The following is an 18406-nucleotide window of genomic DNA, read 5'->3' on the forward strand; positions in this document are numbered from 1 at the left end:
CGTGGCTCCAAGAGCTTGTTTCGAATCGAAGATCACAACCTTGGAGTGCGGCACCTCACTGCGATGAAAATATACCCAATAAATCATCCAGCGCATAGCCCGATTGTGCATGTATGCATGCACAAAGCAACCTCGACCACGCCGATCAGATCAGTTAATAATTGAAGAGAACCCCGACCCATTCAGTGCATCCTGAAGGATCAATCCCTGGTAGGCAAAGTCCCAGACAGCGAACGAGCCTCACATTCCCTTCCGGGTGCTTTCCAGCACTCCAGGCGGGCAGACCTGTTCTTCCGAGTGGAAATGTTCCAGGTGATGGCAGCCTCACGTTCAAGGCACAGCCCAAAACGATATCTTCTCTTATTTTGGGTTCCTTTACTGATGGATACATATGGAGGCATAGTCAAACCAAGACAAACGGACGTAGCCAGGCGGGCGAAATTTTGGGACTTCCTCAAAAAGGTGAGAATGCAAGTCAAAGTCTTCCTCTATCGGCACGGCGGCAGCTCACTGCGCTACGTTTGAAATGAAAATGCAGCATTTCGATCAAAAGGTGGCGCTGCGGGCGCTGTCAAGTTCCATTCGCCGTGCGTCTAGTGAATTCCTCCCCATCGCTGCCCATCTTGGTGATGCCGGTGCAACTGCAAAAGGCAACTTCAGCTTGGGGCGTCCGTTATGGGCGTCATGTGGCCCCCTCTGTCCGTTATGGTTTGTCGCTGCTTGGGCCGCAATTGCGCGGCTCGTCGGCAAAATTGTCCGAGTCCCACGCCCCCCAAAAGGCTGATCGTCGAGTGAAGCACAGCAAATCGGCTGCTTGGTGTCGAGGCCGAGGCCGCCGACGCGCGCTCCATCACCTTTTTTTGCTAGTGCGAGGCTATCCGTCTACCTCCACACACTTGGTCCAGCACCAGTTCCTACAGGCACCGCATTGTGGGCGACGAGCATTTGCAATGGTCCACCGCGAATTGCGGCTGCAATCGCGCTTCCAGCCGCAACTTGGGCCCTCAACGACTCCCGGTCGTCGCAACTTCTACATGTCATGCACACATGCATACTCGCGTGAAGGATATTCCGACGAGCTGGCCTTTCTCGTTGGGTAGAGCTGAGGTGGGGGCATCCTCCTACCGGGACAGGCTCGCCCAACATCAACGTCTCGCTTGGCGCTCTCCCATCGAGAGGATAAGTTTCGGGCGCGTCGGCTGCGCCGCGTTGGTTTCAAAGGGGAGGCTGCCATGCCGGCTGCTTCCCGGGGGAGCAGCCGGTTGTCGGCGCGCGAGGAGGTACCATACATGGCGCTCACACTCATGCATGTAGTTGATCGTCTCTAGTGCGTAGCAGTGCCCGAGGTTTTCAGGCGACGACCTTGGTTCATTTTCAAACTTGCGCCTCGAAGACCACAAGCCACCAAAGCCGACGACTTCGCTGCATTCCACGATGGTGTTGCGCAATTCCCTGCTCCAAGCGGCCATTTTGGCGACAACGTTGGGTCTCGCTGCCGCTGAGACCTCCATTCACAAGGACGCCAAGTGGGTCTGGGAGAACGAGGAGGACCCGGTGTACGCTGCCGACACGGGCTTCTTCGCGGACTTCCGCCCCAACGACGAGAACCAAACGTGCTCCAGCGACCTGCACGCCACCCCATTCGACAAGCAAGTTCGAGGTGCCAACCTCGGTGGTTGGCTCGTGCTCGAGCCGTGGATCACTCCTTCGCTCTTCTACCAGTTCTTGGGGACGCGAGAACCGGAGAAGACAGCGATGGATACTCATTCGTTCTGCACTGCACTGGGCAAGGAGGAGGCCAACCGACAGCTTCGGATCCACTACGCCAACTGGGTCTCCGAAGCCGACCTCAAGGAGATGGCGGAGGCAGGGGTGAACTCACTGCGAGTGCCCGTCGGTGACTGGATGTTCAAGCCCTACGAGCCCTACGTCGGCTGCACGGATGGTGCTGTCGAGGAGTTGGACCGCGTCGCCGACCTGGCGCAAAAGTACAACATCGGCCTCCTGCTGGACATCCACGGCCTTGTGGGCTCGCAGAATGGCTTCGACAACAGCGGCAAGACGTCGACTGTCAAGTGGACGTCCACCATGAGCACGCAGCCGGTGGGTGCGACGATGTTCGAGCACTGGCCCGTTCGGTCCGCCGAATGGGTCGGAGACTTTGATGCGGAGACTGGCACCTACTCATCCATCAACTACGAGCACATGACCCACTCCCTCGACACGGTGGTGGCTATCGTGGAGCGCTACGCGTCGCACCCGGCGATCGAGGGCCTGGAGCCTGCCAACGAGCCGTGGGAGCTCACTCCGATGGATCTACTCAAGGAATACTACTGGCGCTCGTACAAGCGCGTGAAGGCGCGCGCCCCGCACTGGAAGTTCGTGATCCACGACTCGTTCCGCTTCGGAGTGCAGTACTGGTCGCAGTTCATGGTGGGCTGCCCGGACATCGCGCTGGATACCCACATCTACCAGGCCTGGAACGCCCCCGGCACCAAGTCCGACTACTACGCCAACGCGTGCCAGCAGAAGTACACCATCGCTGGCATGGAGAACGCGGTCATGCCGGTGATTGTCGGCGAGTGGTCGCTGGGCACCGACAACTGCGCCATGTGGCTCAACGGCTTCAACGACAACCTGCCGGGCTACCCGAACACGCAGTGCCGCATGGTCGAGTGCCCCGTGCACAGTACGTACCTGGGCGAGGGCTTCCCCGGCACACCTTTGGACACCACCAAGCCCATCCAGGGTCCGTACGGCACGGGTCAGTCCGGCCCGGCGTTCGGCAAGTGCCCCGTGACGAGCAACACGGCGTTCGAACAGGACGACGACGTCGAGTTCGCCCGCAACCTGAACCTCAAGAAGCTCAACGCGTTCGCGCTGGGCCACGGCTGGTACTTCTGGAACTTCAAGACGGAGCTGGGCTCGCGCTGGAACTTCCTCGAGCTCGTGCGGCAGGGCACGTTCCCCAAGAACGTGTCGCACTACCACGACAGCGAGGCCGTGTTTTCGGCCTGCGAGAAGGAGGACCGGGGCGAGTTCCTGTGCGCGGCCAAGCGGGGCGTGCACCCGGACGACCTCGAGCGGGGGATCGGCTTCGCGTGCGGCGGCGACCACGTCGACTGCTCCGAGATGGACACCAAGTTCTTGACGCTCGAGGAGCGCGCCGACTGGGTCTTCAACGAGTACTGGCACTCGCACCGCCACTCGGGCGCCACGTGCGACTTCGGAGGCGCCGCGCACCTCCTGAGCACCAGCCAGCAGCCCACGCCGAGTCTGGACGAGCAGCACCTGCACCTCGCCACGTCGCCCTCCTCGCCCGCGATGGTCGTCCTGTGGAGCTTCGTGGGGGTCGCAGCGGGCATCCTGTTCGTGGTCGTCGCGGGCGTGCGCATCATGGCGCGCCACAAGCGGCGGCAGGAATACTCGCCGCTCATGCAGGTGACGCAAGTGGTGTAGATCATAAAGCACCAATGCACATTCATTATTCAACCTCTGCGTTCTAGTTCTAGCTACCATGCCTTGGGTCTCTCTTGCCATCGCGGAGACAGACTTGCCTGCTTCAACCTGCTGGCTGGCTGCCGTTAAGCTTAAGCGCGCTTACCTGCCACACGCCCTATGCATCGCGTCGGCATTGGCCAGGCAGCGAAAAGGCCGACCTTTTCAACAGCGTGAGGTGATCGCTTGAGCGCTTTGCGTGTCGCGGAGGTGTTGCCCGCCGGGTGGTGGTGGTGTCTTCGCCGCGACGTGCATGCAGGCCGACGACGTGAATCTGCGGCGGCAACTTTATGCGCGCTCGTCGTGAGGAGCCCAAAATTCCCTTGGGGGGCGCCCAACGCTGACTCCTATAGTGAGAGCAAGTGTAACGATTTAAGCGCGGCGTCCCGGCTGTGCATTCGGACCCCTTTCTCTTGCAGATGGACCCCTGGCTCTGCGTGCGCACCCAAAACAAGCCAAAGATATCGTTTTGGGCTGTGCCTCTCGGGCAGTCGTCTTGCCTTTGAGAACCCTTGCCTTGCCTTGCCTTGCTTGCACGAAGGCACGAAGACTCCCATCTGCCAGCACAAACCACAAAAGACTTCTCGCCGACGACGGGTTACGCTTGCCAGCACAGGCGAACAAGCCTTGCTGCAAACGCCCGACGGTCAGGCTGCAGTGTGGAGGCCAGGCGACTCAGCGTGAGGTCGCGGCACAGCGCAGGGCCAGCACGCAGCCGCGCTCTTCCGCGCTCTTCACGCTCGCTCGCAGATAAGGGTCTTGAAGAGATACTCTCTTGCACGCTCAGCTCTTCACGCCGCCGAGAGAGTCTCTCGGAGAGACCCACGCCTTGGTTGCCTCGACGACGAGCGTGACCGCGAAGCAATCGTGTGCTGAACACGCATCCAACGGTGATGGGTACAGGCCGGAACATTACATTAGAGAGCCGACCAATCACAGACGCCGGCCCTCCATAGATTATAAATGACCGACAACGGTTGACACCTAATTACATTACTGCATGCAGGCGAGGCCCCCACTGCTCTTGCCTGCCTTGCTGCAACAGCAATGCCCAGTCATGCAAATAAAGCGCGGGGGCGACAGCCTCGTTGAGGGAACGACACCTTCTGCTCGACGCCGACGACCTCGACGGGTCGGCCTTCCGCTGGCCGCGTGCAGGCCACCAGCTCCACGTTGATGCGCGACTGCGGCCCTCGTATGCCCGGGTACTTCAGCGTCCCGCGCAGCCTCTTGGGCGACAGCTTTCCGCCTTGGGCCAAGTGCTGCACGTCCGTCAGCGGCAGCACACCTCCCCAAAACCGGAACTCGTCCAGCAGCCCATGGAACCCGTACCAGCCTACGAATTCTGCATGTGGGAAGTCGCCCCCGCCTGCTGTGATGTACCCCGTCCCGACCTGTTCGTGGAGTAGATGCTGCCACTCGCGATGCAGTGATCCTGTTGCAGACCACACCTTCTCGCCGTCCAGGTACACGTCCTGTCGTTCACGATCGAGATCGTACGTCAGCACGAGATGGTACCAGCGATCGCACTTGAGGTCCTTAGCTACGGGCGCCTTGTAGTCCAGCACCGAGCAGTACAAATTCCGCTTCGAGTCCACCATGACGAATTGCTGGTGGTACTGCGGCCAGTTCCTGCTATCTCGTTCCTCCGACTGCAGTCCGAAGATGACTCCTCCTGTGTACGGGGTCTCGAGGCCCGGTTCAGGCGTCACCTCGGGCAGGAGACTGAGCCACAGGTCAAAGCTGAAGCTCTCCTCGTAGAGCGTTCGTAGTCCAAAGTACATCCGTCGGAATTGGCCCCAGTCGGTCGGCGGCGGGTATTCCACGCAGGCGAAGGTCAGATCATTGCGAGCACGGCAAACTGAAAGAATCGACCATGTCACTCGCTCAGCTCCTCCACTAGTCAAGCAGCTTGTGTAGTTTTGCTGGGAAGATGCATTGCTATTGCTATCCTCCGCTGATTTCGGCATTTTCGTAGCTGGGTGCGTCCACTTCGGCCTAGCGGACAGTTTCACCAAATGCACTTTATCCGGCGCTTCGACGCCGTCTTGCAGTGACCTGAAGCGGTGTTGGGCCCGTGTTGATCGCATATCTCGCACCATGTGGGTGGGACTCCATTTTGGAAAGGCCACCAATCCGCTAGCACCACCTAGGGTATTACCAAGGACAAGTGGTTTGTTGTAGAGTGACTGGTGTTGTTGCTGTCTTGTTAACTGGAGGTTTGATGAATGTGGCTAATGTCGCCAACATGTTTGAGGATATTGTCCCAAATACATGTAAAGGAATACGCAGTCCCTGGATCCGACATCGATATCAATTTGGTCGCGACACTGCCGACTGGACTGGACTGTACACAAGTATTGATCTGTATTGATTTGCATTTTTTCACGACGACCTGAAGGAGACGGCAAGCCACACTTTTTTCATGAACTGCTAGTTCGGAGGCTATAAACCATTCGTGAACACCTTTCTTTTTATGCCGCTGATGCATACAGGTAGTACACGCGATTGCGTGCTCCGAGCATTGCCTACTGCCATTCTTCGACTTCACTCGTAGCATGATAATTTGCCATTGAAAAAGCTGCAATCTTCCAATCCGCATAAGTCATGTCGGACAAATCGGCTTGGAGCCAAGAAACTGAAAATGATTCTGACGATTACGGGCACTTTGTTTGATTGTTGATGCACAAGAAACTAAAAAACGATTCAGTCGTCCAGTCAAGAACGATTATTCAAGCAGTTTGCTTGATTGTTGATGCATGTTTGAAGTCGTGTCCTTCAGAATACTGCAGTATGTTTGCAACTCAATTCGTTATGGTATTGGTGTCGGCACCCTTGCGTTGGCTGATTTTGTTTTAATGGCTCGACCAAATAAAGTAATTTCCACACCCTTGGTAGTAGCAAACCAAATTCTCGCACTCACATCGTAGGTAGCTGCAACTACGCATCTTTCATTGATGCGGCACTGGAAATTTTGCGGGTGCATCACGGTGTTACTATAATACATGTAGTTGGAGTTCGTCGGTGCAATTGAGTGGCTCGTGTTGAAGGTGTTGGACAGCGAGCACTGTATTATACATGTAGACCAGGAGGACCGTTCCCAAAAACGATCTTCCACAGGGATATTTCGTTTCTTTGGCAAAAATTGCCGCGGCCAGATGTATGAAGAGAACTCGGTGTGCTGCGTGGTGCAAATCGCGTTGACGAACACGCAATGCTACAGTATTACTTCAGTAATGACAAGACTTGCAGCAAAACAAAACAAACTTCCTACCGAGTATAGACGTGCACCACGGCCAAACCCGATAGCCCCGTGCTTCGTCGTGTTGGTGTTCAAAATAGGGTTCATTCTCTTGGCAACTACTGCCAACCGATGAAGCAAACGCACATGTAGAATCAGTGAACTTTGTCACCACTTACTCGCGCAGGCGCTGACACAGGTCTCAACCGCGACGGCAATGCAGCAGTCGTGCTTGGATTTGCGCCCGCAGGAGCGTTGCTGAGATCGGCCTGCGACTCTATATCAAATTCCTAGTTTTTGTTCCGTTTTTTTCTGCTCGACAAGGATGGCAAGTTCAACACTGGGTCTGTTGTTGCATGAACCTGCATTGACAACACGTACAAAGGTGCTGAGTGTTGTTTAGTCCCGATCGCTAGACCCAGCTGGTGCTGCCAGAGTTGAGCTGCAGGCTACGATTCGGGGAGCTGGGGCTCACAAAGACAACCGCCGACCAAAATTTTCCTGCGCGTAAGATTAGCGCTCGGATCTGTCAATGCATCGCTGGCTGCCCTCGTCATCAAGAGACCGCCATGTTGCGAGACGTCGAAGTTGTCATTCCCAAATTTGCTCACTGGACGGCTAACGCGATACAAGCGACGAGTTCGTGTAACTCTGCCAGCGAATGAAGATAACACGATGGATGCGAGTCGCTGCGGCGATCGCCATGACGACTGCCTCAGCAGCCGCGTTCGACTTGTCGTTGCTGGACGACGACACCAACTTCCACGAGGGCACCGTGCACGCCCCAAAGCAAGAAGAAGAGCGCGAAGCTTTGATCGAAACTCCAGCTCCTGCGTTGGGCTCCCTCACTGCATCAACCTCGGGATCCACAACCAGCTTCTCCGCGTCGGGTTCCACCGCCAGTCTGTCGGCCTCTGGGTCCGATGCCTCCGGTAGCGATTTATCTGCTTCTGGTAGTGCATCAGCATCAACGTCGGGCTCCAGTGCCAGTCTCTCGACCTCTGCATCCGACGCCTCCACTTCAGATTCCGGAAGTGCTGTATCTGCTTCTGGTAGTACGTCAGCATCAACATCGGGCTCCAGTGCCAGTCTCTCGACCTCCGGCTCCGCTGCGAGCCTCTCGACGTCCGGCTCCGCTGCCAGCTATTCGCGTTCTGGGTCTGCTGCTTCCACTTCGACTGCTGCCAGTCTGTCGTCTTCTGGATCCGCTCCAAGTGTGGCGAGTTCTTCAGGATCCGCTGCTACGCCCACAACTGGAAGTGGCGGCTTCCTTGCGCCATTCGCAACGGAAGAACCACCCGAGACGCTGTTCCCTCGGGATGCCCTCGGAGAGATGGCACCGATCATTAACGTTGCTAAGGGTTGTTAGGCAAGCCGCTGCCGACGAACAAGTGGTGGGGCAACATGATCCACACGACGGCCGAGGAGATGAACACGAAGGCCAACCCCGGCTGGTCGAACCCGTACGCAGTCAAGCTGCCCAAGGAGGCCCCGTACGGCATCCAGGCGTGTTACTCGTACAACTACCGCCAGTTGTCTGCGTTGACCGACGGTGTAGCCGAGTTCTACCTGCACGACTTCGTCAATGACATCACCTTGTCGGCCGCGGAGTTTACTGCCGAGGCGAAGCCCATCTACGAGGTGTATTCGTTCAGTGACTTCGGCATCGAAGTCCGCGCGTGCCTCGAGAACAAGGAGCAGTGTATGGACTCGGCCCTTGTGCACGGCATGGCCTTCATCACCGCGACTTACGATCGTCTGACGGCCAGAATCGAGTCGGAGTACACCATGGAGATCGTCGACAAGTCGGTGCCTGGCAAGTACATCGTCGAGCTCGGTGGCAACCAGACGTGGGTCGTGTACACGGACAAGAAGGCCAAGTTCGCACTTGATGAGACGGGAAAGGCTCTGGTCTCCAGCGCGGTCTACACCGGCACGGTTCGCGCTGCCATTCTGCCGTCAGCGAAAGCCACAAGCGTGTACGATAAGTACCGGACGTGCCATGTTCGTGGCGGCAACATCTCCGTGGAGTCCCGCACCGAGTACTCGCTCCAGTGGGAAACGGTGGGCAAAAGCTGTGGCACGCACGGCTTGCTGCATTTCGCCCTGCCTCACCACTTGCCAGCCTTGAAGGGCGCCATCAAGGCCAAAAGCCGTGGCGCCATCGTGCTCAACTCAGCCACGAGAGGTAAAATGGTCGCTCAGGTGACCACCACCGGGTCTTGGTCGCTTTCAGAGCCTGAAGACGACCTGGAAGCCGACTTTTACCCTACGGTCAAGCCGTCCGCCAAGGTGGTCTCGAAGATTGGTCTCCTGAAGACCCTCAAGTCCGACATTGCAGAGGAATGGTCCTTGAACAAGACGAGTTGGTATTTCAACGGCAAGATGTACCAGAAGTACGCGTCGCTGTGCCTCTTGGCCGCGGACGCTGCTGTCGTGGGGAAAGATAAAAAGCTGCTCAAGACTTGCCTCACCAAGCTGGAGACGCTCATCGAGCCCTTCCTGAACAACACGCTCGCACCTGCTCTCAACTATGAGACGTCGTACGGTGGTCTCGTGAGCAGCCTGGGGTTCACCGTGAACGACGTGAACGCCGACTTTGGCAACACCGTGTACAACGACCACCACTACCACTACGGCTACTGGGTGGCGGCTTCTGCCATGCTCAAGAGCCTCGACCCCAAGTGGGCGCGCATGAAAGACCTCGACTCGATGATCTGGATGATGCTGCGCGACGTGGCCAACCCGAGCTCCGAAGACGCCTTCTTCCCCAAGTTCCGCCACTTCTCCTTCTACCTCGGCCATTCGTACTCGCACGGCGTGACTCCGATGCTTGATGGCAAGGACGAAGAGAGCACGTCCGAAGACGTCAACTTCTACTACGGCATGAAGCTCTGGGCCAAGTGTCCAAGAACAAGGCCGTGGAAGACCTCGGAAGCCTCATGCTGCGCCTCAACGCGCGCGCCATCCGCACCTACTTCCTCATGACGTCGGACAACACCATCCACCCCAAGCAGTTCGCCCAACCACGTGACGGGCATCTTCTTCGACAACAAGGCGGCGTACGCGACGTGGTTCAGCGCGAGAAGTACGCCATCCACGGCATCCAAATGATCCCCGTGTCCCCCATCAACGCCATGGTGCGTACTACCAAGTTCATCCAGCAGGAGTGGGAAGACATTCTGTCCAAGGAGCCCATCGTCACCGAGGCCAACACGACGAACGCTTGGCTCTCGCTCCTTCTAGTGAACGAGGCCGCTGTGGACCAGGAAGACGCACTGACCAAGCTCCAAGACGCCACCATGGACGACGGGCTCACCCGCTCGTGGGCATTGTACAATGCCGCCTCGCGTAGTCACGGCACCAAGACGGGGACAACCGTGTAAGTAGATATACATTTACCTAAGTAGAGTTCCATGTCACGAATGAATTCCTGTCCGTTACCTCGAAAGATTTCATCCATTTGAAGCGTCGCTCGCCTGCCAGGCACTCGCGCTCCACCTTGATCCTGTCATGACGATCTCCATCCACGAAGCGTATAATACCTTGGGCTTGACGCGAGATGCCACCGCAGATCAAGTGAAAAGGGCATACCGGAAGTTGGCACTGCAGTTCCACCCAGACAAGAATCCGGACCCGGCCGCGACCGCCAAATTCCAGCAGCTCTCGGCGGCTTACAAGCGCGTGGACGATCACTTGAAACGAGAGCCGAGTGCGGGCGATCGGGAGTTTGAAGACTTTTTCGGAGGAGATTTCGATGGGGAGTTCGAGTTTGACGACGATCTCGACATGCCGTCGATGGACGAGATGCTCTTCATGTTTGACATGTTGTTTGGGGCCTCGCCACCAGGTCGGAGCCGCAAGAACGGGAAGAAGAACGGGGGAGTTCGAGTGAATCTCCGACGGACAGGCAAGCGCCAAGTGCCTCAAGAACCGCCTGGCTTCCCGTCCTACGTCGACCAGGAGCTCATGGACATGTTCGCGCACGGCATGATGTTCGACGGCGCGGGTGCAGGACTGTACGTGATGAGTATTCCTTGGTGAGATTTGTGTTTGCTGTGTAGCTCATCGGCGGCTCCTTGTGGTGACAGGGAGGACGAATTCATGAGCTTCTTCGAGCACTCGGGTGTGGCTTTCGGCTCGAAGAGTCCTACTTGGAGCAGCGACGACGACGAGGTCGAGAGGGGTCCGTTGAAGCAAGCAGCAAAGGCAAGCCCTTCCTCACCGAACGAGTGCTCAAAGCACGAAGGATCGGCGCCAACCATCGGCAGCAAAGTGCGCATCCATGGGAAGCACTCTGGGGTACGTACTCTCCTTCTGGGTGCTGCTGAGTCGCCAAGGCTAACAATGAATGGAACTGCAGGTTGTCATGTTCACAGGAAACGTTCACTACGCCAAAGGTGAGTTTGTGGGCGTCGCGCTGAGCTCTCCAGTAGGGAAGAACGACGGCTCCATCAAAGGCGTGAGATACTTCGAGTGCTCGCCGAGCCACGGCCTCATGGTGCGCCCCAACGACGTTACACAGGCAGCGTGACCGAACACGAGTGAAAGTCACGAGCTACGCATGGATTGATTGTGGGTGTTAATACAGAAAGGAAGCACCAGATGAAGCTTGGGGTTGCAGAAGTTGGTCACGGTCGATCGCGCTTATCTCTTGAGGTGGCTCACGTACTTGAACGTGAGGTAGATGGCGACCTGCACCACCGCCCAGATCACGATGAGCCCGACCATGAAGTTGTACTTGCTGTCCGGCCGGAAGTCGTAGATGTTCTCGATGTACTTGGAGACCGTCATTTGCGTCGTCACGTTGCCCGACGTCACCGCGATAATGTCTTGGTTGTCGCCGAACTGAGCGCCAACAAGAGCCGACAGCGAGTAGCTCGACGGCATCAGGTACGTGAACCACTTGTAGCCCGCCTTCATGGCCGTGCGCGGCAGCAGGTAACCCGAGAACAGGTTGAACAGACATGACAAAGCACCCACCGCCACGTTCGCCACCTTCTCGTTCGGCATCAACGCAGACATCCACTGCCCGATGTACGTGCACGCCGACGTGTACAGGTAGAACACGAACAGGAAGAAGAAGAAGTCGCCCGCGTTGTCGCTCCAGCCCACCAGCCAGTACTCGATCGTCACGAACAGGATGATCACCACAATCAGGTACGGGATTTCGGCGAAGAACAGCGACAGACTGTACGGCAGCGGACTGTAGTAGTTCGACATGCGCTCACGGTAGAACACGGCGCGCTCGGCGCACGTCACCTCGATCACCGTCATGAGGTTCGTCACGCCGATGAAGTCCATACTGTTGTAGATGAGACCGATGTGCGAGTTGATCGCTTGACGCTGTCAGCCGACAACTGTAGAACGTCGTGCCGAAGATGATGGCGAAGATCGGGAAGAGGAACACACGCATGAAGTTGTACTGCGGGTTGCGCCAGTACGTGAGTCGCTGCTTGGTCGTCAGCGCACGGAGCTGGTTGGTGAAGCCCGTGGCAATCGGATCGTAGTTGAGTGTCGAGTGACGCACGAACTCGTCCGACACCTTGCACACTTCGAGCGTGCGCTCACGGTTCTTCGCACACAGCTGGCTGTTCTTGTACTCGATCGAGTAGTCCTTCACGTCGCGACCGATACCAGCACCGATCACCTCCAACATGTACGTGGCCGGGTTGTATTGAGGACGAATCTCCTCCGTGCCAGGAATGGACGCGAAGTACTCGAGCATCTTCACCGAGTCCACGCCCAAGTCGCCGAAGTAGGCCGTGAAGCCACCCTTCTGCAGCAGCAGAAGTCCGTCGAACAGCTCGAAGATCGAGATACTCGGCTGGTGGATCGTGCACAGCACCGTACGGCCCGTGCGTGCGATCGACTGCACTCCACGCATGACGATGAGTGCTGAGCGAGCGTCGAGGCCGCTCGTCGGTTCATCCAGGAACAGGACGCTAGGGTTCGACACCACCTCCACACCGATCGTCACGCGTTTCTTCTGCTCCACCGACAGACTGCCCACCATTTCACCGGCGATCGAGGTCAGCTCCAGCAGCTCCAACGTCTCGTGCACCAGGTTCATGCGCTCTTCCTCCGTGAAGTTGGGCGGTAGCCGCAGCTTTGCGGAGAAGACCAACGCTTCGTAGATCGTGGCGGCCTCCGAGTGGATGTCCATCTGCTCGCAGTACGCCGTGATGCGACTGAAGATCGACGGGTCCTTCAGCTCGCCGTTCACGTAGATGTCGCCCACGATGCGGCCACCGGTCTTACGCCCAGCGATCACATCCATGAGCGTCGTCTTACCAGCACCCGTCGCTCCCATGAGCGCCACCATGCGGCCAGGCTCGAAGTGAGCGGTGATCTTACGCAGCAATTGTCTCTCCTCGCCCGACGGCAGCGTCACGTAGTAGTCCAGGTCCTTGATGCACAAGTTCGTAGGGGTAAACGGGAGACCGCCACCCTTGACCTTCGTCGATCCGATGCCTGGCTGCGCAGCTGATGGAGTGCTCACCTCAACGTACACGTTGTGCGAGCTCTCCTCCTGCATGGCCTTCGCACTCACCCCCTTGAACTTCTCATAGCGGATGTAGTGCAGCGCCAAAGCGTTGAAGCTCGTGAAGGCGAAGTAGTACACGATGAGCACGGCAACACCGAACCAGATGTAGCCCGTGCCTTGCTTGATGGAGAAGCTCTCCAGCTGCGCCTTGCTCACTGCGTCCGAGTAGCGGTCGCTCGAGAACTCCGACAGCATGTTGGACCGTAGCGCCCACGAGATCGGAGAGAACCAGTACATCCAGATCCAGTAGTCCGGGATCAAGTCGGCCAGGATGATGTTACCCGAGAAGAGCAGGAAGAAGCTCACGGAGATAGCAGCTAGAGCCTGGCCCACCGTGATACTTGGCGCGAGCGAGCTCAACATGGTCATGTAGGCGCTGATGGCGTGCTGGAAGCACAGCAGCACCAGGTAGAACACGATGTACTTCTCGAACGTGCGCGTCAAGCCACTCATGAAGTAGAAGAACGTGCCCAGGACGAACGAGACGGCCATATTCACGGGAATCTGCACCACGCTTTCAGCTATCGCGTACGACGACGTACGGAAGAAGTTGCGAGGCCGTTGCTTGTAGAACACCTTCCGCAGCTGGAACGAGATGGTGATCTGCTGCCACGCCTGACGCTGGAACAACGCGATGCTGAAGAAGATCATGCGCAGGTAGTACGTCGAGCTCACGTCGAAGTAGATCATCCCCATGACGAGTCCAATAATCAGCGCCTCCGTCAGCTTGCCCCACAGTAGCGGGGGTCCCGCAGCCACACGAGCTTCTGTCGATTCAGTAGCAGCATCGTGCTGGGCACGAAGGCCAGCCCAAACTCGGACGTCTGCTTGGAGCGGGCCAGGTTGGCCACGCTCTTGGCCTTCTTGAAGTCCTCCGCGTTCTCGAACTGGTGCTCGTTGAAGCCCTTGCCGATGACCTCGTGCGTCTTCCGGTAGATGCTGGACTGGCAGAAGAGGTTGTTGAAGTCTTCCGACGACACTGGGAGGTCCTTGGTCGGGATGCTGCCGTTTGCGTAGCGGTGGCCGCGTCCCGACGTCACCTCAATGAGGAAGTCAGCAGGATCCACACGAGGCGGACACGTGAAGCCGCGCTCCTCGAAGTAGTCGAGGATCTCGGTCCGCGGGCCATGGTACATCATGTGGCCCTCGTTGACCATCAAGATGTCGTCGAACATCTCCACCACCTCGGGCGTCGGCTGCAGCAGTGCAATGACCGCCGACCCGCCCAGCGTCTTGCACCACGTACGCAGCGACTTTGATGTCGAAGGTCGCGGCGCTGTCCAGCCCCGTGGAGATCTCGTCACACAGGAACAAGCTCTGGCCACCCACCAGCACCTCGCCGATAGTCACGCGCTTGCGTTCACCACCACTCACTCCTCGCAGCAGGGCGTCCCCCACCACCGTGTCGGCGCACTCGTCCATGCCCAAGATCTGGATGAAGAGCTCGGTCCTCAACGCGGCGATGTCGCGCATCTCCTCCGGTTGGTCCTCGGGCAGCCCGTTGACGCACATGTCGGCGAACTTGAACGTCTCCCGCACCGTCAACGTGGCGATGTGGTTATCCGTCTGGTCCACGAGACCGGCCAGCTTGATGAGGTCGATCTCGTCCCCCCTCAGCCCCGAGTAGAGGATTTCTCCCCCGACTTTGGTCTTTGACGAGCTTTGGAGTTTGCCAGCTAGAGCCTTCAAGAAGGTCGACTTGCCTGAGCCAGGGTTGGCCAGGATCAACGTCAACGAGCCAGGCTTGATGACCCCACTCATGGGGTGCAGCGCGTGCTTGGTGACCATGGCAGGTCTCTTCCAGGGCGTGAAGATGCCCCGCAGATGGGACCCCACCGTGCCGTGGTCCTCCACGGACGCGGGCACTTGCACCGTGAAGGACAAGTTCTCGAAGCGCACCTCGGGGGTGGGCAGCTGGATGTTGACCTTCCGTGACAGGTGGTCGTACTTCTTGTAGAAGCGCTCGAGGCCTCCGTTGAGCATCGTCTCGAGGTTCTCGGCCCTCAGCGTGCTATAGCGACTGCCCATGGTGTCTCGGTTCTGGGAGTACGGGTCCTGCAGGCTGCGGAAGTTGAGCGAGCGGTAGACCTCGGGCACGTCTCCGTCGGCCTTGGCAGCCTCCGGCTGGAGCAAACTCGTCTTGGCGCCTTCCTTGGACATGGCCGACTTGGACGGAGGAGCTTGGGTCGGGACTTGGCAAATTGGGAAGTGAGCGATGCGGAGGCGTGGCGCGCGGTTTGACGTTGTTGTTGTGGAGGAACACTTCCGAGCTGGTTGAAGTGGGATCACTGGAAAGCGCGCTTATGTCGATGGAGAGTGCCGCAGTCCAGAGAAACGGCAATTAGGGCTAGGTGGCGAGAGCATCGTGGTACTGCCCAAATATTATTTTGGTTGCTGTTTGTTTGGCTCGGAAAGTCGGAAAGTAGGCAATTCACACTCCAGTGGAGGACGATTTGCCCACTTTGCGACTTCCGAGCCATTTAAACAGCACGTGGAGGATCCGACTTTCCGAGCCATTGAAACAGCAACGTGGAGGTCTCTCTAAATTGATGGCGATTGTAGTAAAATGGATATCAGTAATAGTACTAATATGAGATAGTTTTTTACTTACAAACTATATGAATAGTAGTTACGAAGTGAGTGAGGTTGAAAAGGTAATATTACTAATTAAAAAGAACAATAATAAGATAGAAAGCTTCGAGTCAAAACAGTGTTGTGATGGTACATGTAGCTGACGCTGAGTTCGCTCATTGCTTGTAAGCGTGCGAAGAGTTAGTATGACGAAATATCTCGGCGAAAACTCTCACTCTTGTAAAGCTGTCGGTGAACAACGGCCCAGCCAGACTCGCGCGAGCAAAAGCTATCGCTGGAAAGGTATTCTAGCTGTACGCACATATACATAGAGATTTTTCTTCCAGGGCTGTGTATTTGTACGAATCGTGCAAATGTGCGTGTACATTTTCCTATTGACGGTCACAGGCGTCGTCCACAAATGAATCACATTCCACACAGAATCACGAGCTCTTGGAGACTAGTGATGGTCGATGTCTTCAGGAATACCAGCATCAATTTTGCGACTCAGTGTCGCTTTAGCTTTGAGAGACTACGAGGCCGGCCGCATCGCCCTCAGTGGCCTGACTCGACACAGATGTTCCTTGATCCTGTAAAATAGTATTTAATTTTAGTGCTAGCACCCAACATTTCGGATTACTAGTTTTTCGTTAGTACCAGCGGCTACATTTAGATTTTACAATAGTACTATATACTTAATCACATAGTACTACTATCGATTTACTACCAAATCCTGACCTTGCACCAAAAGTGAAAGAACGAGCATATGCGCGCTTCCAACATGTGCGCCATCTTCGGTTGGCAACTGAGTGCGGAATGGCAAGAGTGGTGGTCGGACGGAGAGGCTCATTTGGATCTAGATAAGCCGGCTCCGGTAGGCAAGCTATAGTCGCTCAGAGAAGTCGCCTGCGTGTAATTTATCTGTAAACTACTGTAAATTATGAAAGGTTCAACTTCAAGGCTCTTTTTAGGGCGGGCTGTCCATAGGTCCTGCCTCCGAGCTCCAGAGCGGCGCGGCAGCCGGGCTGTCATTCTTCAACTGCACTGGTCGCGCGCGTTTCGGTTCCATGCGCCTGGAAGAGCTGCCGTCGGAGGTGGTGGAGGCGATTTGCGGCTTCCTGCCGGGCTTTGATGCCTTTCAGCTGTCGCACACGAGCAGCTGGTGGTTGCGCTTGCTGTCCGACGGACTATTCTGGCACGAGAGGCTGGTGCACGGCGCAATCCCCGAGAACCAGCAGCACTTGCTGCACACATGGAAGCGGCGCTATATGCAGGGCGAGATCCATGCAGTTCCACGGCTTGGCCACGGACGACAATGACGAGCTCATGCGCGCGTCCTTCGCCTGCGTGGAGTACCCGCCGCCGACCGACTGGGGCCAATTCCGACGGATGTACTTTGGACTACGAACGCTCTACGAGGAGAGCTTCAGCTTTGACCTGTGGCTCAGTCTCCTGCCCGAGGTGACGCCTGAACCGGGCCTCGAGACCCCTTACACAGGAGGAGTCATCTTCGGACTGCAGTCGGAGGAACGAGATAGCAGGAACTGGCCGCAGTACCACCAGCAATTCGTCATGGTGGACTCGAAGCGGAATTTGTACTGCTCGGTGCTGGACTTCAAGACGCCCGTAGCTAAGGACCTCAAGTGCGATCGCTGGTACCATCTCGTGCTGACGTACGATCTCGATCGTGAACGGCAAGACGTGTACCTGGACGGCGAGAAGGTGTGGTCTGCAACAGGATCACTGCATCGCGAGTGGCAGCATCTACTCCACGAACAGGTCGGGACGGGATACATCACAGCAGGCGGGGGCGACTTCCCACATGCAGAATTCGTAGGCTGGTACGGGTTCCATGGGCTGCTGGACGAGTTCCGGTTTTGGGGAGGTGTGCTGCCGCTGAGACGTGCAGCACTTGGCCCAAGGCGGAGAGCTGTCGCCCAAGAGGCTGCGCGGGACGCTGAAGTACCCGGGCATACGAGGGCCGCAGTCGCGCATCAACGTGGAGCTGGTGGCCTGCACGCGGCCAGCGGAAGGCCGACCCGTCGAGGTCGTCGGCGTCGAGCAGAAGGTGTCGTTCCCTCAACGAGGCTGTCGCCCCCGCGCTTTATTTGCATGACTGGGCATTGCTGTTGCAGCAAGGCAGGCAGGAGCAGTGGCGGCCTCGCCTGCATGCAGTAATGTAATTAGGTGTCAACCGTTGTCGGTCATTTATAATCTATGGAGGGCCGGCGTCTGTGATTGGTCGGCTCTCTAATGTAATGTTCCGGCCTGTACCCATCACCGTTGGATGCGTGTTCAGCACACGATTGCTTCGCGGTCACGCTCGTCGTCGAGGCAACCAAGGCGTGGGTCTCCCGAGAGACTCTCTCGGCGGCGTGAAGAGCTGAGCGTGCAAGAGAGTATCTCTTCAAGACCCTTATCTGCGAGCGAGCGTGAAGAGCGCGGCTGCGTGCTGGCCCTGCGCTGTGCCGCGACCTCACGCTGAGTCGCCTGGCCTCCACACTGCAGCCTGACCGTCAGGCGCTTGCAGCAAGGCTTGTTCGCCTGTG

At 57.3% G+C, this 18406-nt stretch overlaps 6 protein-coding genes across 6 annotated transcripts; 3 read left to right on the top strand and 3 right to left on the bottom strand.

Moving 5' to 3' along the window:
- Positions 1–1434: 1434 nt before the first annotated feature.
- Positions 1435–3459, top strand: KRP23_2859 (Glucan 1,3-beta-glucosidase; the record flags this gene model as incomplete). Its single annotated transcript, XM_067887639.1, has 1 exon — positions 1435–3459. One exon carries the CDS (start codon positions 1435–1437, stop codon positions 3457–3459), a length of 2025 nt encoding a protein of 674 aa, XP_067750213.1.
- Positions 3460–4553: 1094 nt separating this feature from the next.
- KRP23_2860 (uncharacterized protein) lies at positions 4554–5282 on the bottom strand (the record flags this gene model as incomplete). The annotated part of the gene is made up of 1 exon (XM_067887640.1): positions 4554–5282. The coding sequence occupies one exon, from the start codon at positions 5280–5282 to the stop codon at positions 4554–4556; it is 729 nt and encodes a 242-aa protein (XP_067750214.1).
- A 2160-nt stretch (positions 5283–7442) lies between these two features.
- Positions 7443–11273, top strand: KRP23_2861 (Ascus wall endo-1,3(4)-beta-glucanase; the record flags this gene model as incomplete). Its single annotated transcript, XM_067887641.1, has 6 exons — positions 7443–7794; positions 8109–9546; positions 9606–10121; positions 10192–10758; positions 10831–11041; positions 11103–11273. 6 exons carry the CDS (start codon positions 7443–7445, stop codon positions 11271–11273), a joined length of 3255 nt encoding a protein of 1084 aa, XP_067750215.1.
- Positions 11274–11386: 113 nt separating this feature from the next.
- Positions 11387–13481, bottom strand: KRP23_2862 (ABC transporter G family member 32; the record flags this gene model as incomplete). The annotated part of the gene is made up of 2 exons (XM_067887642.1): positions 11387–11767; positions 12753–13481. The coding sequence occupies 2 exons, from the start codon at positions 13479–13481 to the stop codon at positions 11387–11389; spliced, it is 1110 nt and encodes a 369-aa protein (XP_067750216.1).
- A 527-nt stretch (positions 13482–14008) lies between these two features.
- Positions 14009–15446, bottom strand: KRP23_2863 (uncharacterized protein; the record flags this gene model as incomplete). Its single annotated transcript, XM_067887643.1, has 2 exons — positions 14009–14230; positions 15186–15446. The coding sequence occupies 2 exons, from the start codon at positions 15444–15446 to the stop codon at positions 14009–14011; spliced, it is 483 nt and encodes a 160-aa protein (XP_067750217.1).
- A 1695-nt stretch (positions 15447–17141) lies between these two features.
- On the top strand, positions 17142–17973 carry KRP23_2864 (uncharacterized protein; the record flags this gene model as incomplete). The annotated part of the gene is made up of 2 exons (XM_067887644.1): positions 17142–17636; positions 17767–17973. 2 exons carry the CDS (start codon positions 17142–17144, stop codon positions 17971–17973), a joined length of 702 nt encoding a protein of 233 aa, XP_067750218.1.
- Between the last annotated feature and the right edge of the window lie 433 nt (positions 17974–18406).

This window comes from Phytophthora ramorum (assembly GCF_020800215.1).
Source record: "Phytophthora ramorum isolate Pr-102 chromosome Unknown Phyram_PR-102_s0002, whole genome shotgun sequence".
Lineage (NCBI taxonomy): Eukaryota > Oomycota > Peronosporomycetes > Peronosporales > Peronosporaceae > Phytophthora > Phytophthora ramorum.